The sequence below is a fragment of the Coloeus monedula genome, assembly GCF_965178545.1.
Source record: "Coloeus monedula genome assembly, chromosome: Z".
Taxonomy (NCBI): Eukaryota; Metazoa; Chordata; class Aves; order Passeriformes; family Corvidae; genus Coloeus; species Coloeus monedula.
Genome location: NC_138822.1, coordinates 76,955,429 through 76,980,508, shown reverse-complemented (window position 1 = coordinate 76,980,508; position 25,080 = coordinate 76,955,429). Strand labels below are relative to the sequence as shown.

General features: G+C 47.0%; 2 protein-coding genes across 3 annotated transcripts in view; one reads left to right on the top strand and one right to left on the bottom strand.

Annotated features, from left to right (window-relative positions):
- Window positions 1–24,385, top strand: part of LOC309584967 (myogenesis-regulating glycosidase-like) — a 29,680-nt gene extending 5,295 nt beyond the window's left edge. Inside the window, exon 2 of the mRNA XM_082301355.1 lies at window positions 22,062–24,385. Within this exon, the coding sequence (XP_082157481.1) occupies window positions 22,191–24,287 (2,097 nt within the window). The 5' untranslated portion in view covers window positions 22,062–22,190 and the 3' untranslated portion in view covers window positions 24,288–24,385. The remainder of the gene's footprint in view (window positions 1–22,061) is intronic.
- Window positions 1,006–14,026, bottom strand: LOC309584943 (uncharacterized protein). 2 transcript variants are annotated; one of them, XM_082301303.1, is made up of 6 exons: window positions 13,726–14,026; window positions 6,334–6,801; window positions 3,652–3,792; window positions 3,192–3,257; window positions 2,528–2,618; window positions 1,006–2,182 (listed from the first exon to the last, which is right to left on the bottom strand). In XM_082301303.1, the coding sequence occupies exons 1-6, from the start codon at window positions 13,778–13,780 to the stop codon at window positions 1,975–1,977; spliced, it is 1,029 nt and encodes a 342-aa protein (XP_082157429.1). In that variant the 5' UTR covers window positions 13,781–14,026; the 3' UTR covers window positions 1,006–1,974. The 2 variants fall into 2 exon arrangements, with proteins under 2 accessions (XP_082157429.1, XP_082157430.1); XM_082301304.1 differs by having other exon boundaries at window positions 6,334–6,798.
- Window positions 24,386–25,080: the final 695 nt, after the last annotated feature.

Genomic DNA, 25,080 nt, shown 5'->3' with positions numbered 1-25,080 from the left:
CTACGTAGACGTAACAAAGCCTGTCCAGGCCTGCTCTCCAAGGACACTCAGACTGTCCTAGGCTCAAAATGTATAAACCAACATCTTAAGAGGCGGGTGAGCTAGGGGAAATTACATCATTAAACAGAAGCTTTAATTGGAGAATTAACCCTGCTATGCAAATGAACCAAACCTATAAAAGTGTGAAGAACTCATGACCTGGGGTCCATCTTGGGGTTCATCTTGGCAATAGCCTCTGGCTCCCCAGGGGGTACCTTTGAAGGCCTTTCAAATAAATACCTTCCTTTATTCCTTTACTCCTGTCTAGTCTCTGTTTTAGGTGGCCTTTCAAGGCATCAATGCTTGCACATTTTTTGATCCCAGAGTCTTTGGGTTTCGTTTAAAGTGGAAATGCTGGAAAGTCAGAATTTAACTCTGATTGTTGCTGCTCACTGGTGAAGAAAGAGTTCTTCCTCTGCCCATGTCTAGCAGTAAAGTATTTTCCCAAGGAGCATCTGGGAAACCCTCCAGTAAATAATTATGGAATAATCTGCCTGGCAAAGATACTTATTTCCAACCTCTATGCTATTTATGACCTAAACCAATAGGGCTTTTATTTTTTTTATTTTTTTTTAGACCAGTTAATTTTTCGGTTATAATAATATCACATGACAGTAAACTTTTTACCATTTAAAAAGAAAAATTTAAAAAAACCAAACAAAACCCAGAGATTTTAAATTCCCTGGAGAGACCTGACTTCTGCCATAGGTTAAATAAAACCAAACTCTAGAGAAGTCCAAGCTACACTGAAATAGCAGAACAGCTTAATTTAGGTCAAGTGAAAGGCATTGCTCAAGCAAGAGACCTGAGGATGTGGTTTCTCCTGCTCTACTGAACAAATACACTGACACAGCTCATACTTGTAATTTCTAGGTGTTATTATTTCTTTCTCCACATAATTTCTGACTTATAGCCATAATTACATCATCTCAAAATCAGAGAGAAGGAAAGCATACATTCACGAGTATTAGGAAAGCACTAAGACACTGCAAGTTTCACCGAGAAAAGATCAGGATCGAGTGTGACAGTCACAGGTAATTATGCTCAAACAAGAAGTATAAAGGCTGAAAACAATGTCTTACTCCTGTCTAAAAGAAAAACAACTATATTACTGCTCTGGTGGAGCAATATATCTATTGATTGACTATTCCATATGATTATAGGAAATCAGAGACTGAAGCTGGTATAAAGTGGCTCTATATGCAATATCCCCAACAAGCATGACCGATGTTACTTACCAGTCTATATAATAAAAGAGGATGTGTGTTATAATAAGGTTTAGTACATCCTAAATATGGAAACATTTTGAGAGACACATGGTCTCTTGGCAGGACTCTTGCTGTGATGCAGAGAGGACAGGGGAGTGCTACCTTTTAAGTTAGAAGAATGACTTGCTGTTACTTAATTGACAACTTAGTGGGAATGAATATTTTGGCAGATACCCAGAAGGGATTTTATAGAAGCCAGTGCTTATTAATTACATTCTCACACTGACAATGTAACCAGCAGCCTTCTGTGTCTGCCGGCAGCTAGTTTTATCTTGAAAATAATTTAAGGATCTTCAGGACTTTTGTTTTTTACCTTTCACCCTGTCTTCAAAGTTTCACTTTTTCATATGCTCAGTAACTCGAGTTTTGGTTCAATGGGCAGTTGTAGCTGGCAGAAGTCCCAGCTTCATTTAGGTAAACCTGGGGTTTGTTATGGGTTAAAGCACTTGGAATTGCTAAGCAGCGTGTGCCTATACAAACCAAACAATTTACTCCCCTTGCTTCAACCTTGTGCTATGCAAGGAGATTGTACTCAAGTGTTTAGAAAAAAACCCCAAACAGTGCTTCCTGTCAAAACAGCAAGGGTAGGGAGGAGATCAGCTGTGGTGGCACTCTTCCTGGTGGGAAGAGTGACACGGGATGCAGCAACAACTCTGTCACTTTGGAGCTAGTCCACTTGGTAGTTGATATTATCAAAAAGAGGAGTGACAGTCCCATCTTTCCACTCAATGAGGATCTCTCCATGCCTCAGCGAAGGGGAGCGGGATGGTGGAAGGTACGGCTGGGGGCCTCTTCGTAAGGGGGTCTGCTCCCGTAAATCAACTCTGCTGCTGTTGGCTGGAGAGCTCTTCAGAGCAGAGAGGATTTTCTTCTTCCTAGGAGAAGAGAGAAGAGAGTAACTGCATCTGTCTGTCACTTGGTTGCTTCTGTCAGCAACTGTAATGCTACTTCCTTCCGTGATGACATGAGGTGTGTAGGAGAGGAGGAGCCACCATTAGTGGCTGCATTTGGGTGGGTCAGAGAGTGGGATGGATAAACAGGGTGGCAGAGAGGAGAAATCACCAAGGATGACACATTGGTGACCAGAGCCATCAGCTGAGAGCCAGAGACGTCAGGTGTGGAATGGGGAAGGGTGCCAAGATCAAGACTGTTCTGAAATGCTGGAGTTTTTCTTTAAAATGCTGTTCATAGCAAAGCCAATGAACCCGACTCCCACTTACTTGTTGTAGTGAACATTGAGTGTCAGTATTATTAATCCCAGTATGAATGCCAGGGGGCTGAGGACAAGCATGGCCGTCTTCCAGTTGGTGCCTGAAAGGGTATCATAGAAAGCATCATGTGTTTGCTGAACATATCCCTGTTCTTGTGCGATAGCCACAACTGCCACAAAAAATCACCTGTAATGTCTCTGAAGAATGCCAGAAAACAGGAAAAGTGATTTTCCTACAAGATCAACATCTTACAGCTGCTTTTACACTGCACAGCATCCTTCTATTGAAAGTGACCACAAAATGTTTTCTTTCTTGCTATGAAGACAATGACATTTCATGCTTCTTAACTCTGCAGCTTTCTGATACAAAATACCAGAAATCTGTTATCAAAATATCAGGGCTGGGGGAAAGCAGCAGTGCTAGTGAGTATCTGATTCTCCTGGTGAGCTGGGACAAAGCATTTGCATGTTTTTACTTTTTTTTTTTTTTTTTTTTATCACAAGCCTGTGGAGATTTGTTTAATCTTTAAAAAGAGTCTTTCTGACAGGTAATTTTGTGCCCTCATTTCCTGGTGACCATCCTCAGGAGTACCCCAGGGAAATGTATGGGCAGGGGCCCTAATGAACCTTCAGGTGCCTGATCCCTTCCTCCTCTGGCTGATCCCTGGACTTACCTGCAAGCCTGGCCCCAGTGTTTTTCCCCCGATTTCCATGCTTCTTGGAGTGGTTGTGGGATGGATCTAGTGGAAGAAGCAGAAAGACTCAGATAAGCAGCTTCCAGTTGGACTGGGGATCAAAATTCCTCCTGAGGCTTCGCTGTAACCACAAATCCCTTTTGTATGGGACCCAGAAAGGAAAAGGAAACTTTATTGTCACTTGGTGTTCCCCAGCCACAGATAATTTTTACTCCTAAAACTTTTGGTGGTTGTGCCTCCAGGTTAAGCCTGTATTACTGAACCACTTGCCAAGGGAAGCTCCTTAGCATGTTGGGTGAAAGCACTTGGTGGTACACATGGAAGTTCTTCAGAACTCCTCAGGTACTTTTCCACCACTGAAAATAGCTGAGTAACCTCGAAATGCTGCCCACACTTTCCTTCCTGCTGTTCTCACTTACGCATTCAGAAGAGTACTCACCCTCATTTGCCGGGAGCTGTGCTTGTTTGGTTTTCCCTGGAGACACTGTGCTGTTGAATTTGGTAGCCAGAGGTGGGTCAGTCAAGCTCACAGAAGGCTCTCTGCCCACGGCATCGATCTTTGATGAATCAATGGTTTTAGCTTGGAATGAAATAAAGCAAAGATCTGTGTATTATCATTTACTTTTTGTAGGAACCTGGATACGGCCCAGCAAGGAAAAGGAACCCAGCCCTACTGGTATGATTTTCTGCCCTGCAAGGCAAGCAGGCTGTGGTGCAGTAGCAATCACCTCCTCCTGTGCATCAGGGGCCTTCAGCTCTCACAGATTTTAAAGGTGAAATGAACCTCTCAAGATGGAATCAACAAACAAAGCAGAGCTTGTTTTTTGGTGATAGATGTGGTCATTGGTTTAAAAAGCATGAGTGTAACACTAGCTGTTAGAGGATGAGGAAGAGGCAAGTGGAAGAATCACAGTTATTAACAACACTGCAGATAAAAAAATGGGATCCAAAGGGTGGTAAGTAGTGCATACCTCTTGTAAGGCTCAATACCTTCCTTTGCCTTCCAGTCCTACTGCAGAGTAGGCTGTGTGGGGAACCAACTGCTGCTAGAGGGGAGGTTGTGGGAAGCTTGGTGTCTGCAATTCACCCCTCTTCTGCAATGATGCATGTGCCAAGACCAAGAAAACCATGACTTCAGGGCTCCCTGCTGCCTATCCAAACCCCAACCCATCCTCTGGCATAAGCACCCACACCACAGCTACAGAGGTGTAATTTATTGAGCAGATAACCTGCCAAAGTAGAAGTTGTCTGTTGATGATCAGCTGAAAGTTAGATAAGAAATGCCTAAACAAATACATAGGACTTTGATGTTGTTGCTGAGCAGTCAGAGGTTCCTTCCAGTAGACTGAACCATGGGATTGACAGGAAAATTATGAGTTTGAATGAGACGCACCAAGTGGCATAACCTGATTCAAAGGCTGCTGTGTGTTTATCCTCACAGCCTTATTTGGGGATCCTGGCTCCAAGGCAGCCCTGGGCTGCCAGGAACACTGCCTTGGGGAATGAAAACACTCTTTTCACATGCCTTTTTCCCATATCTTAAATGTTCCATGTGTTTCCTAGCCTATATTTGACTAGCCTATTATGGTATCTAATTTGTATGGTTCGTATTTAACTTAATGTTAACACTAACACTTGTAACTACTATGATAATTACATGTTGACCTTCTAGTTGGCTAATTAAAAACCTTGAGGGGAAAAAGGCCACCTTCTCTGCACCTGATAGCCAAAGCAGCTGATGTATCTCTTTTTTATTTCAAATTAGATATAGCCTCTCTGTGTCAAAAGGTTATACTTATAATCCATCTGCTTATGCTAACAAGATACGTCACATTTTCTCTTTACTCATTTCTGCAAAGCTCAAAATTGCATTGGGTCCATCAACCTTAAGGTAAGGAATAGGCTCCTGTCAGGGAAATAATTTTCCCTGAGGGATGTTGGAAACCTCATCACCTACAGAGTGGACAAACACATGAAAACCATTACAAACACCAGCTCTTTTTTGGGTTTCTGAAGAAAGGAGAGGAGGGGAGGAGGAGAGGAGGAATTGAGTGTGATTTTCAGGTCTCACTCCTGCACACAACTACAGCAAAAGTAGTGAAAACCACCTTTCTTTGCAGAAACAACTTAAATGAGTGCATGAAGCAGAATGGACCATGAATTATCAGGGTCAGCAGTGGGCTTCACTGGGCATGTGACAAATGATCACAGTCAGATCTTCGTGCAATGACCATGCCTGGTGTTTAGTAGCCTTGTGTCAAACTCCTAAAGTTGTGACAAGACCAGTGTTTTTGCACTTTCTGTGTCCAGTCGGCTGGTGAACTCTCATGAAGGCAGAGTTTAGATGCTCTTCAGCAAGGGCAAAGGCCATAAACTGGAAATATAAACCCAATTTTTAATAATTTTTTATATAATCTGGGATTTCTTAATGCAAAGGGAGGGCAACACTTAAGCTACCTCCCACTGCTTGCGGTGTTCACCAATTTCTTTAGGGCCACATTGGGCACCAGGAGCAAAGTTCACTTCTGGGGATAATGTGAATGTGGAATGAAGGTTAGAACTGGTTTTCGTTAGGGAAAGGTGCACTGTTGGGGTCTCACAGGAGAGAGCTTTAATTTCATGAACTGAAGCAGTAATTTCTGATACAGCTGCTTCTCAATAATTCATACAAGTTTAAAAGAGATTTTCATCTGTCTCCAGTTGTTGTCTTACCAAAAAAGACATTCCAAAGTACCAAAAGATCTTTCAAAGTCTAAAGTGCCTGACTTTGTAAGACTTCCTTGGTTGTTTTGTGCTTGGAAGGCTCAAGCAATTTCAGCTATTCTTAGCTGTGGGCACCAGTTCAGAAATACTTAACCAAAATATTTGCCTGTCCTCTGAAATGCAGCTGGGTTTTGCAGCCCTGATCCTGTAAGGTGTTGCACGCTTCTGGAAAACAGTGAACAGCCACTACTGGAAACCAGTGGTACCGGGTGGTGGGGCTGAGCTGGAGCCATTTGGTGTTTCTCCAGGTGGGGCTGAAGTGAACCTGAGTTAGAATGATGGGTGCAAGCCCAGTGTTAGGTGGCTTGGATGACATGAAAGTTAGATGTTATTCGACACTAAATCTACCTCATCTTACTTTCATAGATCCGGACACGTGTGTCTAGAGCTTGTTGTGTTGGTTTGCTGGGCCTCTGAGCTGCTGTCTGGGCAGCAGTACAGATGGTTTCATCTGCTAACGTCTTCCACCTGCTGAACTTGTCCTTCTCCCTGGAGACAAAGACCTTGTGGCCTCCCTCCTTGGTGCCAAGGTGGAAGCCCAAGCTCTGCAGAGTCAAGTGTCCCTTCTTGCTGCAGGACCATGCCTGGCGTTCCCAGTCTCCACAGGGCTCCAGCTTGACCAGAGCGTACTCACGCATCCTGTGGGCTGACAGGCACCACTGCGTGTGCAGGCTGACAATGGTGCCGGAGTCGGGGTCCCAGCCCCATCGCTGCTGCTGGGAGTGCTCCTTGCAGCTGGCCAGGCCGATGCTGTTGGTCTCGTGGGAGGCACGGAGGCACTTTTCCAGCCGGGTGTTTCTTATGAGGAAGCCTTGTCCCTCTGCTACTGTGGTACAATCAGAGTATGGTTTAGTACTGTGCATGCCTGAGGCTAACACATCTCCTTGTAAGTACTCTGGGGGCGGGAAGATGTAACCCACCAGTCCTTTCCTGGATGGGCATGCCTAGATAAACAGTTCCCACAGCTTCCTAATTTCCTGGAATGACGTTTCTTGGAAAAAAAGGAGCATGCAAATAGCCATGAGCAATGCTAGAGGAAAATAACAGTTACGTAAGTAACCCATGTAACTAATGAGGAAAAACATCCTTCCAACTTCAATGGTTATATCAAATATCTGCCTATATATATTTAATTCAGTACTTCAACTGCCTTATCTAGGTAGCCATCCTTCCCTCCCTCCAAAATAATTAGATGGTTTGAGGGATCTTTTGCCCCTATCCAGGCCAAATCTTTCTTATAAAAGAAAGTTGAAATCCCCCATGTGCTGTTCATCTGGGACCAACTAGGCCACCTTGGGCTACATTTTCCATTAAGTGGCTTCTGGAGATGTTAAAGCAGTGCAGGGATAAAACCATATCTCACCAGAAGTGTGTAAGTATTTGGCTGAGTCAGCTCATGTAAGTATTGAAATTTTCTTGGATTTAGCATACCTGACATTGGTCTGTGCACCTTAGGAACAAAGGTACCACTTTTAAAAAACCTTTTGTAAGAGAGAGGTGTTGCAGCTGTCCCACAATAAACACATAATTTGAAGCAATTTCTGTAATTGCTTGTTGCTTTTAAGAGCAACAGGTCCTACCTAACATCTGGGATGACTTAGGATGGATATCATCATGTTAGCTGGAGAATTGCCACTGTTTTCAGTATAACTTCATCAGGTGTGGCCTGTGAATATCCTGAGCAAAATGTTAAGTGCTAAACCATCCATCACTGTTGCGGGTGTACCTTCTGTTGTGTGTTTTATGCCTAAGATAGATGGATAGAAATAGAATTTCTGAACATTCTGAGAAATCTTTTAATAACAAAACATGGCAACTCCCAGCTTTTGCAGTGACCTTTTTTCTCTCTTTTCCCCAGGAGACAGAGTTATAAAAATCCCATCAGCATATAGCACTGAGCATAAAGAGTAAGAGGACACTGAAAAGTGATGTTAGACAAGAACACTGATTTTTATCTAAACTATTTCTGCAGAATTTCCTTTCCTGAAGCAAAAAACCCAATACTGAGCCAATACAAGTATTTGGCTCAGTATCTGAAAAGATTAGTGACAGTATAAACAGAATCTGGTACACAATAACAAGTGTATAAACAATAGCTTAAAGGAGGTCTCATGTTTTTCTCTCAGGAAATTCTATGGTTCTGCTAGATTAATCGTGCCTTGGGGCTGTTAAATCAGAAACAGCTCAGGGCTTTCTGCTCTGCCTGAATGCCTGAGGAGAGGAGCCAGAAACCACAGTTCTTCTGCACCAGCTCTGAGATTGTCTGATCGAGGTGTCTTCACAGGGACACTGACTTGCATGGACCTGTGATAGCCACCAATCCAGACAATTCCTGCCGAGCCAATGTGCCTAAACGGAAATTAGATTTCTGGGCTATCTGTAGACAACTTGTGAGTCCTGTTCTCTTGAACCCTTACTGAGGGCTGGGTGGAGGTAAGATGTTTAATGTACTTTAGATTTGAGTTTCTGCCAGCTTCTGAAGGCAGGAGAAATGTCTCATACGTAATTTTCAATAAACTTTAGAAAATTGAAATGGATTAATGCAATCCCCCCAGCCCCACCCCACCCTTGCCATTTTTCCCTAGCATCTGGAATTCAGGATTCTCACCTCTTTGCTTCAGCTTAACAGTGAGAAACGCATTTCCAAAGTAATAATTTGAGACATGCATTAAAATGTAGCAGTGGAATATGACAACTGTGCTGGGTCAGATAAAACATCTGCTGAGCTCGGGATCCTGTCTCCAGCACTGGACCATTAACATTTGCTAATAGAGAAAGAGGGTAAGAATCAGACAAGTAAAGGGCTCACTCAAGACAGCAAGATGCCAGTGCCTCCTTCCAAAAATCACAGGATCACAGAATTGCTGGGGTTGGAAGGGACCTCTGGGGATCATCCAGTCCAACCCTCCAGCCAACACAGGATCACCTAGAGCAGGTGACACAGGAATGCATCCAGGTGGGGTTTGAATGTCTCTAGAGAGGGAGACTCCACAACCTCTCTGTGCAGCCATTCCAGTGCTCAGTATGAGCTAATTCAGAGAGTATCACTGGGTATTTATGGGTAAAATGGTTTTGCCCGCAACATTTTATTTTTCAACTCTGAAGTTCAAAGAAAAATAACATTTTGTTGCTCCATCAGTATCATGAACTCTATCTGCAACTTCACACAGTCAACTTAAGTTTTGATTATTCTTAATTACTTTGTGGCATCAGCAAGCCTAATTACTTCATTATTCACCCTTTTTGATCTTTCTGAGCACCTGCTAATAGCATCACTGCTGTGATCATTGTAAACTTATTCCACCTTCTTGTTCCAGCCTGTGGGCTAGGTCTCTCTCCTGCTCCATGAGAATGGAGTTTCTTAAGGGCCTTGGTGGAAGATGCTCATCAAAGGCCTTTTGCAAACACTGGCACAAGGCCTTGGTCAGCTCAGTCCGTTTATGTGCTTATTGATACCATCATGGATGTCAGACATTCCCATTACAAAAGCTGCATTGACTTTTTTTCATGTTTATGTGTCTGTAAATGCTGTTCTTTGCTTCTACTGACTTGCCTGATGCTGAGATGCAACCTAGGGACCTGTGTCTCCCCAGGCTGTGCTAGGATCCTTCTTAAAAGGGACATTACTGCTGTAATGCAGCCCTTTGGTGTTGAGGTTGCTTTAAATAAGAATTTAACACTCTTCTTAGAAATTCTTAAAATGTCATCTTCAGTTTCCTGTAACTCCTGTAACTCAGATGACATTTGGGCTGATCCTTTGCCACAGATTATTTATCTTTTTTTTTCTTCCTAAAAATTCCTCTGTTGCCACTTCTGTTTGATAACACTCTTCAAACTGCAGAGAGTGTCTGCCACGACCTCCCTGACCACATCTGAAGTGAGCACCAGAGCCAATAGTTCATTCAGCATTTCTACACTGCTCTACTTTTGATTGGCTTCTTGCATTTGTGTCAGTTATTTACTGACCTCCTGACCCCCACTAAGTTCCTACTTCAGATATGTTTGAAAATTTCTGCTGGCAGTTTCTGTATTCTCTCTCTAGGCTGCTCATCCACGTCTTTTTCTCATATGTTTTATTAGAGGTTTTATTATTAAGCATGCCACAATCTTTGCTGTTTTTTCTTTTCATTGCTTGGCAATGACTGTCTGTTTGAAAGTTTTGGGTATTTTTATCACGCTTTAAAGAGCGCTGCTGTGTGACCCAGCAGGAGATATGTGTTTTGCTCTCTGTAGAGTCCCTGATGTTTCATGTTCACCTCTGAAGAATCACTGTGTTTGTTACCTGCACAATAGCAGCAAACGTTGCAATTCCATGTGACTGGCAGCAGCCACTGCATGTGCCCCACACAGTCATAGGGGGTAGACCCACAGCTAAACCTGGGGTATGTTTACTTTGAGATACACAGCAGGCACCAAGAATCTTTACTTAGGAGACAAAATGACATCCCAAGTACCGCTGCCCAGCGGTCCGACAAATAAGGTCATCAGCCCTAACATTTTAGGAATGTTAACCTGGAGCAACCAGAGCATCCAGGGTACTCCCTGAGGATGGGTCTCAGCGTCTCTGGAAAATGCCAGCCTTACCCACAGAGCCCAAGCTGATGCCTGCTTTGGGCTGCTCATACTTGAACACTTTGGCCTCTTTGTATTTTTAGGAACAAAATAAACAATTTCTAGCAAGGCTCTTGATCCCAGCTCATTTATCCTATGATACTGACACTCTGTCTGGTTACAAGATAGAAAAGCAAGCAAATACAGGCTCCTGCCTCTCTGCAGCACGGCCACCCTTGGGACATGCTGTTCCATGTAGGATTAGGAGCAAAATCCATGCAATATTCCTAATTAAGGTAATGCCACTGAGAAAGCCTTGATTACCAGTAATCCCAGTGTGGCTGATAAAGTTTCTGCTGTTTCTAAGCAGTGCCTGTGATGGCTTGATCAAAGACATTTGCAAATTGTTTGGGGTGGCTTGGCCCATATTTTTTCCCAATCACTTCTGCTTTCTTAAGAATATCTTGCTTTTGGTTGACCAACAGGGCTTCATATCTTTCCACATTACTGCAAGGTCCACTTTTGACCAAGCATCTCAGCAAAGGCCTCCAAGGGAGCAGAGCAGCCATAGGAAAAGAAGGAAGGTTTTGGCATGGGGAAAAAAAAATCCATAAAAGATGGGAAGCAGGGGAGATTGGTGAAGTCACCACAAAGCTGATGCAAGTGGGGAAAACCATTCTTGAAGTGGGGGATATGATGGGTGTCTACAAAATCCAGAGAGGTCTGGAGAGGATAGAAGGGGGCTGACTGGTCAAGGACTGATCCCAGATGGGACAAGGGGTGCCAAGGGAAGGCTCACAGTGTGCAGGAGGTAGGTCTGCACCCAGGCGTTGTGCGTTGTTGCTGCCAGGGAGAGCCTGCACAAGCCAAGGGAGAAATTCTGGTAGCTACTGAAGAGTTAAACACATCACAGCCCAGAAATCCCCCGAGTGAAAAATAGTTGGAGGCTGGAAAAGTAATGGGGGAGTAGAGGTATCTTACAAGATTGGCCTTTCTGCCTCTTCAGCAAAATGCTTAGGGCTGCCTTTTGAGATCAGGGCATGAGGGGTCAGGGAGCAGCCAGCACTGCCATGGGCTTGAGGGGGAGGAGAGTGGCTCCCAAGATATGGTATCAGGCAAAGATGCCAAGCACAGCCACCACCAGCCTTATACCCAGGGCATGAGGGTCCAGAGCCAGTGTTAAATGCAGTTTTATTTCAGCAGTTTTCTTTCTGTGCATGTAGGCACAGATCCTGGTGGTTCCTGACTTCCCATTGCCCATTGCACCTCACAGGGTCACCATTGCTTTTAAAGAAAACTTTTCACCTCCTCTCTGCTTGCAGGTACTTTCCAAAGAAACAACTGTCAGAACCAGCTTAGGAAATTCCAGGATTTCCAGTTTTCAGCAGGAAACCAACCCCTCACAGGTCTGTTGAGAGAAAGCATCTCTGTCCTGCCAGCAGCCTTAAAACTCAGCAGACCCAGGCAGGAGGGAATGGGGAGAAGCTGCTGCAGGGAGAGATCAGCCCTAAGTATGAACATGTTTGTGCTCTGTTCTTTGAGCTTCTTTGGGTATTTCCAGGCATTGGGAATATGAATTCCTTTCTGCAAAACAGTTGTGGTTTTATTGTTTTGTTACTGGCCTGGCTAAAATGCAGTGGCTGATCACGTTTGCACCAAAAGCATTACACTAGGAAGGAAATGTCCTGTGATCCTCCATACTTTCCTAATAAAACAACCATGAGTATTCTGTTGTATGGCAGTAGTAAAAAAATCATTTTATTCTAACACCAGAAAAGATCTGCATTAGAGGCAGAGGAAGAGCAACATGCTGAAGGCTGTTCTATTCTCTTGGCATCCCATAGACATGGAGACATGATGTCTCCAGGTCCTAACCAGATCTCCTCTAACTTTTAAAAGATGCATGTGCATCATCACCCCTTACCAGTACAGGGACATGCTTTCAGCCTGGGCTCTACAAAGGGAGAGATTTAGTTCACTTTAATTGGCAACTTTTAGTGTACAGAAAACAGCAGTAGATGGAGCAGAAGTCAAACCTGTAGGAGCACAAACCTCTCCTTTTACCCAGCTGCAGAGCAAGTTGAGGGGTAACTTCTCAAAGCATCCCCAGGAACACATACTTGTGGAGCAAGGAATGGAAAGTAGCTGGTCAGAGGTGTCAGTCTGGGGTTTGTCTTTAAGGAATAAACATCCCATCTGGGCAGCCCAAATAGTTGTAGTCCTCTGGCTGAGGGAGTTTGGACAGCTCTGAGCATGTAGCATGTAAAACTGCAGGACTGTTTCCCTTGTAGCTTCAGGGACTGAATGAGCCTTGAAAAACTTCAGGGATTTATTTCAATGAGTCCATTTCAACCTGACATCTCAGTTATAGCAGCAAAATAAAAAGGCTTATTAACTCAGGAACTTTTCCCTGAGCTGATTTTTTAAAGAAAATAGATTCTTCCTGGTGTCCGTGATGGGATGGGTGACACTGTGGGTAGCACCACTCATGGGAAACTGTTCCTGGGTAGCACTGCTCTGGATCTCAGGGATGATGCTCAGCAGGGACTTCTGCTTTTTGAATCTATCCATGCATGTCAAAACCAGGGCTGCTTGGATTCAAAATACTCCTGTGCGTGGGCAGGATCCAGGATTGGAGCAACCTCAGAAAGCAGCTGGATGTCAGCATGAGTCTCTACCAAGTTTGCTCCATGGAGGTGAGCAGTGCAGACTCTGCAGCTTCCCAGCACATCCCACTCCCAGCCGACCACCACAGGAGCAGGACTATTACTTCTACACTTCCCACTACTGTCTCCCATGCTGCTAGATGCTCTGAGCTCACTCACTTCTGCTGGGAAGGAGCAGCTGGGGCAGGGAACAACATTAGTTCTTAGGAGGTCACTTAGTGCTTGCCTCCCTCCCGATCAGGTTTATTCATCCACTACTCTTAGCAGCTTAAAAGCACTTTATAAAAGCAGCCGGCATGATGCCACGGTGTCCCAACCATCCCACCACCTTGCCAGCCTGTCACTCTCTCTTCTGTACCCGTGTTTAATCCCATTTTAAATGCTGCCCTAAAATGTTCCTGTTGGCACTTGTCTTAGAGCTGATGGGTTCAGAGCTTTGCAGCCCAAACAACACTTCAGCAGGAAAGCAGGTTAAAACCTGAGAGGCAGTTCTCTTCCCAATTTACAGCTACCCCAAAGGAGGAGAAACTTACCCTCAAGCCAAGGAAGGAGGCAAATGCAGCCCAGGCTCAGCCTGAAAAGCTCCATGGTCTGCCAGCACAGCGGGGGAGAAAGAGCCCCCAAAGCCTCTCGCCCACGAGGAGTGCCAAACAGCTCACTTTTACCCCTTTCTCTGTCATTCACAGCAGAAAAACCTGCTGGGAAGAGAAAAACTCCTTTGTCTCAGCACTGGAGGCTTGGCAGCTGGCTTATCAGCAAAGGATCAGCTTGGAGACACAGTCCGCTCAGCAGTTGTCCCTTAGGAGAAATCATATGACGAGCCAGGGTGGGGGGGACGCTGGACCGAGATGCTCGCAGCCGCCGAGCTCGGCTCCTTAGCAGCAGCGATTGCTCCCAGCAATGACAGACGCATGCTAAGCAGGCTGGCCCGCTGCCTTTGCCAGGGCTGGGAACGCAGGGGGATGCAGGGCTGGCCTGGCAAGAAAAGGCAAAGTTCAGCAGGAGTGCCCGGAGGGGCGTGGGATGCGTCTGCTGAAACCTTGCACTTGGCTGTGCTGTCACAGGGTCGTTTTCTCTTTAGAGAGAATTATCCCCGATTTTAGCCAGCGTTATAGCTCATGGCAGAGGTAAGACCTCCCAAACCAGCTGTAGTTGTCCTAGAGCTGGAGGGTGATGGAAGGGGAAGTTGATCTCCTGGATGGGGAGCAGGCTCCTGCTGTGGGTTTATCCTATTTGTCATCCTGAGGGTTGCTCAGGCTGAGTTTGGCTTTTCGTGCATCAGTTTGGGCTCTGCACAGGGAGGAAACCTCACATCCCTCCTGAAGGAAAAGCAGCAAAGGCCAACATGTGAAACAGCAGCAGGGCAAGAGAGTTACAATTTTGCTAGCAAGATGTTCCCATTCAGCTACATCCTCTCAGCTCTTGTCTGTCCCATATGTTCGCTGAGGTCATTCTCACCTGAATAAACCATTAGGTCTTTTGCATAAGAACACATAAAAAATGGTGGCTTCACTTTCAGTTTTGGGGTCCAGTCCTGCATGGCACCAGTGTCACATCTCCCAGCTTTGCCCAGGAGACCAGGAGTCAGCTGAAGGGCTGGCAGCTGCTCCTTTCAGTGGCCAAGCTGTCACATTGAAACAGTGCAGTATTGGGGTCCATGCAGGTCAGAGCCTTGCAATGGTGCAGCTCCCTCTTTGCACAGCCCTGAGATGATGCAGCTCCCAGGTTTCCCACTGTCAGAGAGGGAATTGGGCTTCAAACCAGATGTGGATATAGCAAGGGATATTCTACAACTAAACAAAGGGGAAGGCTGGGGTAAATTCTTGCCCTGGTGAGGTTGCTCTTGTCTTACTGTAGCACTGTGCTTAAGAAAAATACCAGCTGGTTTCTTTGTGATTGCTGTGGGTTTTTTCCCCATGGGAACAGATCAAGTTGTGATAAATTACAAGCATTTTTAATTTTTAAAAGTGCAGATGTTAAATTCTCTGCTACTGGGCTGGGACTGAAAATACAAACACTGTTCACTGCATCTCCTTGGCACCACACTGAGGAGAGCCCACACCAGAAACCAATGCCCTGTTTAAGCCCTGGAGAAAAGTGGTCAATCTAAAAGCAACCTGTCAGCACAGACCAAAAAGAATCAGTTGAACATCAGCCATTGAGATTTTTAGGCCACCACTTTGGCCTTATTTCTTTATATATGCAAGAAAGTATTTGCATATAAAATTGCTCTGTAGTCCTAGAGCCTATTCTTCCCCACTGCATTGGCTCTCTTAGGGAATGGCAAAGCTTCATGCATAGGGATGCTTTCTTCAAATTGTTTTCACAGCTTTTCCTGGGATGTCCCTAGGAGAGAGCAAGCTGTTTTCCAGCTGTGGCCTGTCGCACATGGAGCAGGAGATTCCTGTAATTTCTGGCTCTTGGTCACGTAATTTCCATGTCAGTTAGTCCTTGCCAACCCAAGTCCCATGGAGCAGCCTTATTCTTGTCTCCATCATCAGTTTGATGGGTGCATTGCTCTTCCTCATGTTGCAGCTCATGGTGCATTTAATCAGACTGAAGTGATGATCAAGTGAAATTTCATCACTTGATGGTGATGGAAGGCCACCACACCTTCACACACAGGGGTCACTCATCACACACCAACTGCAGCCCTGTCTGATGTGGGACAGGGAGGCACTTTTTTCCTGCACACAGCAGCTGGGAGAGCAAGTGGAGACAAATATTTCACTAGCCCTAAACCTGTGGGATGCTCAGGGACAACACAGGCATCTGCTACGCTTTCACCCCAGCCTTGGAGCCATCACAGTGCTTTGTGACACTGGGGACATGAGGAAGTGGCTTAAAATCTGAGCTCAATCCTTTACCCTTTTAATGTTATCCCAGAACAGAAATGGCAAAATTCAAACCGTGTCTGCCCAATGAGGAGGACTGAGGTTCTGGGGAGTTTGTTCAGTATTTTAGAGGTGAAATTCTCCTCTCTCCAAAGGTAATAACATCTTTTGGGCAAGGTGGAAATGCTTGTTGGCTTTCTTTTCAGCTCCCTGATCTTTGTCAGGTTTTCTTTGCATTGGAACCTTTGTTCACAGAGATCAAATGCCATCAGATGTTTAGGAAAATAACTACAGTAAAGATCCTGTATCTCCAAGAAGGGATGCAGAAGGAAAAATAAATTTTTACATCCCAAAAGGCTCCCATGGCTGGGAAGTGAAGCTGCTCTGGGATACAGCAACAACTGCAGAGGTGCCTGGGCTTAGATGAGTCCTTGCAGACCTGCTCCCATGTGAGCAGCAGAAGGAGACCATGGGGAGCCCAGAGCAGATGCACTCAGCCTGCCTGAGGGCCTCATCTCCCATTGTGGGTATGTAAGTGCCACAAGAAGTCCCGCAGGGGCAGGCATGAAATGCATTTCCCAGGACCCCTCACCCTGGCAGGCTGGTGGCTTAACCCATGCAGAGCCTGAAACATCCCTCAAGGACCTGCCCAGCCCTGCCCTTATGGTAGGTCTCTGACTCATTGTCATGAGAAAATAGCAAACTAGAGCAGTTCCCCTTCAAGGAAAGCCTTCAAGAATTGAGCCTCTTCATCTCTCTGCTACTGCAGGCAGCTGTCAGGAGCTTCTTCTCCAAGAAGAGCTGCCAGCTGAGCCTGGGACTAAGTGGGAGAAAGCCTAGCTGAGACCCAGGTGACTTCCTGGCTTATTCCTTCACCTGGCATGAGCTCAGCCTACTGACTTCATTCAAAGCAGATTGAGATGACAGCACCCTTTTTTCCCCCCTTTCCTGTATTTCCACTGTCCCCCAGCCTGCTTACGTGATTGCAGCTGTAGCACGGAAGGACCTTTTCTCCCCTCACCTGCACTTTGCTTATCCCTCCTTGCTCAGTTTGTTTGAGAGGAAGGCACCTCAAAACACCCCTGGAGCTCCTCATGAGCACTGATCCTGGTAAATAGGGTCTGATGAGCTCGGTGTTACCCAGGAGATGCCTGATGACCGGTCACCCCACAGACCTGAGGCAGTCTGGCAATGGTCCCTGGCTTTCAGCCTGGGCCACTGGCTCGGCAGATGGAGCTCCTTCCCAAGGATATGGGCAGAGCGGCTCCCAGCGTGCAGTAGGATGCTGTGGCCACTACTTGCAGCTTGGAGCAGCACATGGACACTGCGTGCATCTTGAGGAGTCTGGGAGAGCTCTGAAAAAGGGAAAAAGCTGATTTTGCAAGGCTTTTTTCTGCTGGCTTTGGAGGAGGAGTTTGTTTGAACAAGAGGACAGGAGTGGATCTTCCAGTGCCTGCTTATGTAGCAATTAGGTCTGAAAGACCTATGGAGTAAACACTAACTTTTTTCCCCAGTACTGAGGGACTGGAATCCTCTGGATTAGGAAAAACCTCAGGTAATATTCCTCCTCTAGACCCGAGCTGGATTTGCAAGGCTCCAGGGGGCTTATGACACTGTCAGGCTTGCAGTGGGCAATCACCTTTGCAGCAGTACTCTGTACAGGCAGAAACCAGCAGTGTCTGTGCAGCCACCTTCACAGCTGAGGTGAGCTAAAAACCCTCCAGGCACCAGGAGCCCTGGGGAGCAGGGAAGAGCCCCCCAAATCAGGATGGTTTCCAGAAATAAGCCTGCTCAGAGTTGTCTGGTGGTGTGAGCTGGTGAAGGTCTCTCCATGTCGCTGGTGCCTCCCTGCAGGATACAGACACAGGCCTCCCAGCAGGTCCCACTCTGCTGCTGATACAGAGTTAATATAAACCAAACTGATGCTTCAACCCAGTGATCCATGTTAGATCCCCAGGGGCCAAGGGTTGAAGCAGTGAGGCCAGTCATCACTGTTGCCCTCACTGGAGCTATCAGGAATTTCTAAAAGCCCACACCTGGGGTGAGGGGTGCACTCAGTGCTAGGGCTGGTATTGTCCCTGCTTAAGGACACAAATGAGTGTATTTCCAGGTGGAGCAGGATCCTGCACCCCTCTGAGGAACGGACTCTGACTGTGTCCTTGCTCTCCACCTCCTCATGCTGCTCCAGGTGTTCTGTAAGTGCTGTGTGGTGATAGCAGAGACATTGGTGCCCTTACCTGCACCACATGGACTGCAGAGCATCTTTGGCAATGTCATTTCACCCTCTGCATCCATTCCCGAGCCATTTCCACCTTGTGTTAAGCCTTGTTGGGTTTGTAGCTAATCTGTGGCAGCTGATGCGATAACCTTGGCTCTCCCTCCTCAGCTGCAGAGACAGCAGATACCTCTTTTCTTGCATCATCTATATGCACAGAAAAAATGGTGAACAAACCTCCTCCAGGTCCGTTGTAGCAATAAATCCCCCATACACCACCCATATTTGCCAAGCTGCTGCGGGAAATGAGAGGTAATGGGAACTGCTTTCTACTTTGCATGACTTTTCTGCTAAAAAGGTCCATTTTAAACAGTCTAAAAGGGCTTGGTAAATGATTAATCAGTTCTTGCAGCATTTGACAGGGCAGTAGTTTGTTTATGGCTTATTATGTTTAGCTCCCTACGGCTCTTTCTGCTAGGACATGCTGTATACTCTCCCTACAAGCACCTGATAGTGACTAAGTATTTGATAACCTGTAATAAAAGGAACTTCAATATAGAAAACTATCCCTCTATTTAAAAGAAGAATTATTTCTTGATGGGTTTTTTAAAGAGTGATGCTCTCCCTGAACCATCAGGAAGGCAAACATATGCAGAATCACAGAATATTCTGAGTTGGAGGGGACCCACAAGGATCATCCTTAAGTCCAACTTTTAAGCGAATGGCCCATACAGGGATCAAACCCATGACCTTGGTGCTATTAGCACCAACTGAGCCAGCCTCAGGGTCTTAGAATGGTGAAAATCTGAGGATTCAGGAATCACATAGCTGGAACCTGAGTGAAGGCCTGACAAACTCCTGACACAGGTGCCAAGAGACATGGGGAGGTTCTGGGGATAAATTTGATCTGGGGGAAGGAGACTCTGAGGGTAGATGTACTAAGGGGTTTAGGTGTGTAGCTGCCATTCGAGCTGGCTGATATGTGTTTCGTCACTTGAAACCCTTGAAGCTCCTGTTTAGCTATAAGAGGGTCTAAAGTCCTGGCTCATTTCTGCTTATCACAGTGCTGGTTATGTCAATGTTTAATCTGTGCATGCTAAGTCCTGCTAAGATCCTTGGGGTGAGGAATCCTGCCTTCTTCCAGCCTGGGGGACGGACAGGCCCAGATCCATACCTGATTAGCACCTGATAAACCAGCCCAAATATAACACAGCAGTGCCTGTATCCCTGGAACATCTGGCTTCCAGGGCACTATGGGAGAATTCATCCCACCCTGGCTTGGGAGCACTTGCACTCTGGATGGGTTAATAAAGCACTCACCAGAGCAGAAAGGCTTTGCAAGGATCAGTTAAATATTCACAGGTAAGGGATTCTGTGATGCCATAACCCCATGGAAGGAGCAAGGATAGGGCTGGATCTGGGCTCTGGGTCACCTCTGTGCACCCCTAAGCAAAAGTCCTTCTCATCACCCCTGGGCATCACTCAGGCTGCCAGCTAGGCCAGCAGATGTTTAATGCATTCAGGAGACATAAGTCTTAAAGGATGGGAGTGCAGCTTCAAGAAACTCTGTTACTCTGGTGGAATCTATGTTAGGAATCCCAGTTTCATCCTGTGCTACCTCCAGAAGTGCCAGTGCCTTCTCTCCCCACTGACCACTCACATCTCACCTCTTCTCTGTGAGGGGCAGGGCTGGGGTATCCGTGTGGCATCCCACAACATGGTAGGAGTGAGGAAAACTCAAAAAACCCTGGAGACAGGACGGCTTGGCTCAGGAGTCCTGGCTTGCTTGTATATGATTTTTCTGCCCCTGATCTTCTCCTGGGGAGATCAAGGGATTTAAAGCAACTCTCTGAGAGCTTGGAAACTTCCCTCACATCCTTTATTCTTGTACGGACTTTGGAGTCATGATGTCCATGTGTTTCAAGGTTTTTAATGTGTTGCTTAATATTACAAAAAAAAAAAAAAAGACAAAAGAAAAAAGAAAAAAGAAAAGAAAAGGAAAAAGAAAAGAAAAGAAAAAAGAAAACAAAGTAGAAAAAAGAAAGAAGAAACCCTCTCTTTCCATTCCTTATTTTTTCACCCTGGAAAATGGTGCAACTTGTCTTAAAGGAGAGTCCTATCTTCAAGCTGGCTGGGAGGGTGAAAGGAGGAAGGAAGAAGAGGAGGAAAGCTCTGAAGCCAGCAACTGAGGACTTACACAGCACATAATAACACCTTCAAAGTGAAAATGTTGTTTTGCAAAAACACAAGGGTTTCACTGGAAACAACCCGGGCTGGAGCTGCAAAGCTGTGCCAGGAGCCAGGCCAGCACTGGGAGGCTGCCAGGTCTGAGCACTTTGAGGCTGGCAGAGTGCCCTGAGCACATGTAATCCAACCTGTTCCCCAAAACCACGCCTGTCCTGGATCACCGTCTCTTTGGGGCAGCAATAACTGTCCTTTTTTTTACTCCCTCCCCGGCCAGGTCTTGCCTTGGAACACTTTTATCCACTCCAGCTCTTTTTCTCAACTAAGTCTCGCTCATCCCAAGAATGCACTTCAAAAACTAACCAGGCAGTTGATTTGGGTGGTTTGGGATCTGCTGTGATCAATCCAAAACGTGGTGACCTCTGGCATTTTTAATGGCTCCCTGGGTGGCTTATCATCTCTGTATATTTAGATCCCGATGTCATGGTGACACGGGTAAATACACCCAGCCATGTATTGCTGGGCACAGCTCACATGAGCAAGCTGGCTCCTTTTCCCCCCTCTCCATATAGGCTGCTCCTGCACATTTTCCTGTCAGATCCCACAGACCCCTGAAGGGGCCAGGGAACCCACGAGCTTGGTTGCACAGAATACACTGCCTTGAGCCACCAGCCTCAGTTACTGCTGCCTGTGTTTTTGTTGGCAGTAGATGCTCAGCTGTGCTGCATTAGCTGGCTTGGTGATGCTTGATGCAGCTGGAACATGTCACCTTCTGTGCATTTCTCAGCAAAACAAGGTTTTGATGTAGTCCTGGTCTTACAACAACTTCAGTTTAATACACCTATCCTCATACTCTGTACCAAAACATCTTCCACCCTCACTGCAGTGTAGCATATTGCCTGGCATAAGCCCAGGACATACAGAGGTGTAATAAATTAGGAGAACTGAATGATAATAAGAAAACAGAGACAGAGACGTAGTGGAAGATTCCGTTTTCCCCTGCCAGGGCCAGAGGGGCTTTCCTGGGGTGATGGCTTTGGAATAGGTAGCAGGGCAGGCAGTGGAAAGGTAAAGAGAAACACGTCCCCACACCCCCACATCCCCATGCAGCTCAGGAAAGGAGCAAAGTGCAGGGAGATAAAACATCTCTCACCATCTGCATCCCTGGGTGGGTGATGGGGAGCAGCAGGTGGAGCCTGCAGACTTCAGTGCAGCATTTCTCTGCCTGTGTTTAATACAGAGAGGTTGTGGGCAGGAGAGGAAATCCAGCAGGACTCAATTAATGTAAACACAGATCAGCCTGTGATGTCCAGCTTGTGTGATCAGGTACCAGCCCCCTCCCCGGGGCCCCATTTTCCTCCAGGCTCTGGTCTAACTTTCATCCCTTCATCCTTGCTCTGTGGATGGAGTGAGGCTGCAGCCAAGTGAGAGTCATAGGAATCCTGGCACAGACATGCTCCAAAAAAGCTCAACCCAGCTGCCAGTAAGCAGGCTGCCACTGCAGAGCAAAGTGAGCCAGAGCCACAGGGCAGGGAGGCTGAGCTGCAGACAGAGCAGAGGAGCTGCAGCCCTCAGCAAGATTTAATTGGGTTTTCTTGGTGTTTATAACTCTCTGTTTTATGAAATAATATTGCAGGTGTGAGCAGCCAAGCTTTGGAAAGTACACTGTGAAAGAAACAGCTTCATACAGTATCTTGGATTTTCTCTTCACCAGCTGGAGTCAGCAGCAAAATTTCTAATCAGGTGTTGAGGCTGCAAAGGAATAATGCACAGTCAGATTACCCACCGCTTGGGAAAACATGGAAACTTTCCAAAGGGGGATGCCAAAGAAAGGCCCTTGCCTGAAAATGTCACACCGGTGAAGCAGAAGCCCTCCAAGGAGCTGAGGCCCATGTTGGGCGCCATCTTGCTGGGCCTCATCCTGTTCATTGCCGCGGTGGTGGCCTGGTGCTACTACACGGTGTCCCTGCGGAAGGCGGAGCGGCTCAAGACAGAGCTGATGGACCTGCGGGCGGACGGCTTCATCATCCGCAACCAGCACGGGGAGGTGGTGTTCCGGCTGGCCTTCCGCTCGGGCAGCCTGGACCTGGAGTCGTGCTCCAAGGAGGGCGAGATCCTGAGCTGCTCGCGCTCGAGCCGGGGGCCGCTCAACTTCTTCATCCAGACGGTGAAGCCCAAGGACACGGTGATGTGCTACCGCGTGCGCTGGGAGGAGCTGGAGGCCGGCCCGGCCGTGGAGCACACCATGTTCTGGGAGGACGCCCACTGGTACGGCGGCTCGGAGATGAGCACCCAGCACTGGCCCATCCGCCTGGCCGGCTACCAGGAGCCCGTGCCCTATGTGACCAGCGACGTCTACTCCTTCCGCGACAGCTTTGGCGGCATCCTGGAGCGCTACTGGCTCTCCTCCAAGGCGGCGGCCATCAAGATCAACGACTCCGTGCCCTTCCACTTGGGCTTCAACGCCACTGAGCGCACTCTCTTCTTCCAGGCCCGCTACAAGGACTCGCCCTACAAGCCCCCACCGGGCCAGCAGCCCTTCCCCGAGCTCAGCTACCGCGTCTGCGTTGGCTCCGACGTCACCTCCATCCACAAGTACATGGTGCGCAGGTACTTCAACAAGCCCTCCAAGATCCCTGCTGAGAACGCCTTCCGATACCCCATATGGTCCACCTGGGCCCTCTACAAGAAAGATATTGACCAGGATAAAGTTCTGAATTTTGCAAGAGACATTAAGAAGTACCATTTTAACTGCAGCCACATTGAGATCGATGACATGTACACCCAAGCCTATGGGGACTTTGACTTTGACCCTGTCAAGTTCCCCAACGTAACAGAGATGTTTGCAAAGCTGAGGGAAGATGGGTTTAAGGTCACTCTGTGGATTCATCCTTTTATACACATAGATTCCTCCAATTTTGGTGTGGGGATTGAGCGTCAGCTGTTCATCAAGGAGCCGTCAGGGCGGCTGCCGGCCATGGTGGAGTGGTGGAACGGCATTGGGGCCATCCTGGACTTCACCAACCCAGCAGCCCGGGACTGGTTCCAGAGCCACCTGCGCCAACTCCGGCACAAGTACGGCATCTCCTCCTTCAAGTTCGATGCGGGTGAGACCAGCTACCTGCCCAAGCAGTTCAGCACCTTCCGCCCGCTGTCGGACCCCAGCATCTGGTCCCGGCGCTACACAGAGATGGCCATCCCCTTCTACGAGCTGGCTGAGGTGCGAGTGGGATACCAGTCACAGAACATCTCCTGCTTCTTCCGCATCATTGACCGTGACTCTGTCTGGGGCTATGAGTTGGGCCTCAAGTCCCTCATCCCCACTGTGCTCACCATCAGCATGCTGGGGTACCCATTTGTGCTGCCGGATATGATTGGAGGAAACTTTCTCCCCGACAAAACGGAGAGGGCAGAGGAGATCCCTAACCGGGAGCTGTACGTGCGCTGGCTGGAGCTGTCGGCCTTCATGCCCTCCATGCAGTTCTCCATCCCGCCCTGGCTCTACGACAAGGAGGTGGTGGAGATTGCGCAGAAGTTCACAGAGCTCCACGAGTCACTGGTGGCCCCGCTGCTGCTGGAGCTGGCGGGGGAGGTCACCGACACGGGCGACCCCATCATCCGTCCCATCTGGTGGATCTCCCCCCGTGACGAGGCCACTCACCGGATTGACTCCCAGTTCCTCATCGGGGACACCCTCATGGTGGCCCCGGTGCTGGAGATGGGCAAGCAGGAGCGGGATGTCTACCTGCCAGCGGGCAAATGGCGCAGCTACAAGGGGGAGCTGTTTGAGAAGACCCCGGTGCTACTCACTGACTATCCCGTTGACCTGGACGAAGTTGCCTATTTCCTCTGGGTTTCCTAACAGGCTGTGCAATAGACTCAGTGATTAATTTACCAATGGCTTTAATGACCTGGGAATTTTAATAATTTTTAGAATAGCAATACTTCAGAATGAAATTTGAGGGAAACACTGAGACCTCTTTTCTGTGTGGCAAGTGTTCTACAATAACATTAAAATGTATTGGATAGGTGTCTTTGTTACTGCAGTGTGACAAGTGTAATGTACAGAAACACAGACTCTGCTCATAATCTTTTCCCACCAAGAAATGCCATGCACGCTTCTAGTGTCTAAAGGCAATTACATGGAATACTTTGTTACCCAGTTTCACAGATGATCCCCTGGGACACTGAAAATTTCATGTACTTAGTGAAGGAGGCAGCTGCAGCAAGGTACTTTTTTTTATACAAAGCAGCCTGTGATTATCCTGAAGAGAAAGGCACCCAGTTTGCAGCCTGCACATCAGATGGGAGCTGAAGCAAGAGTTAGGAGTTTGCATTTCCCATGGCCTGAGCTATCTGAGCAGGAAGAAAGCTACAGCACTTGCTAGTGCTGTGGCAACTGTTTCCCCCTTTTATAAATTACTGAGAACCACGTCCATGGTGTGCATTCAGGTAAGCTTGTAAAACGTGGCAAAATCAGAGGAGACATCATTCCAGAGTGTTTCCTCCTGAAGTTTTGTCTCCAAAACCAATACATGCCCAACTTAAGGGGCATGTGAAAGTGGAAGAAAACCCCAACATTTTGGGTTGAAGCATTTTGTCTTGAGGTACAGTAGTAAGACCATGCTGTTTGATTTAATAATTTTTCTGTGGAA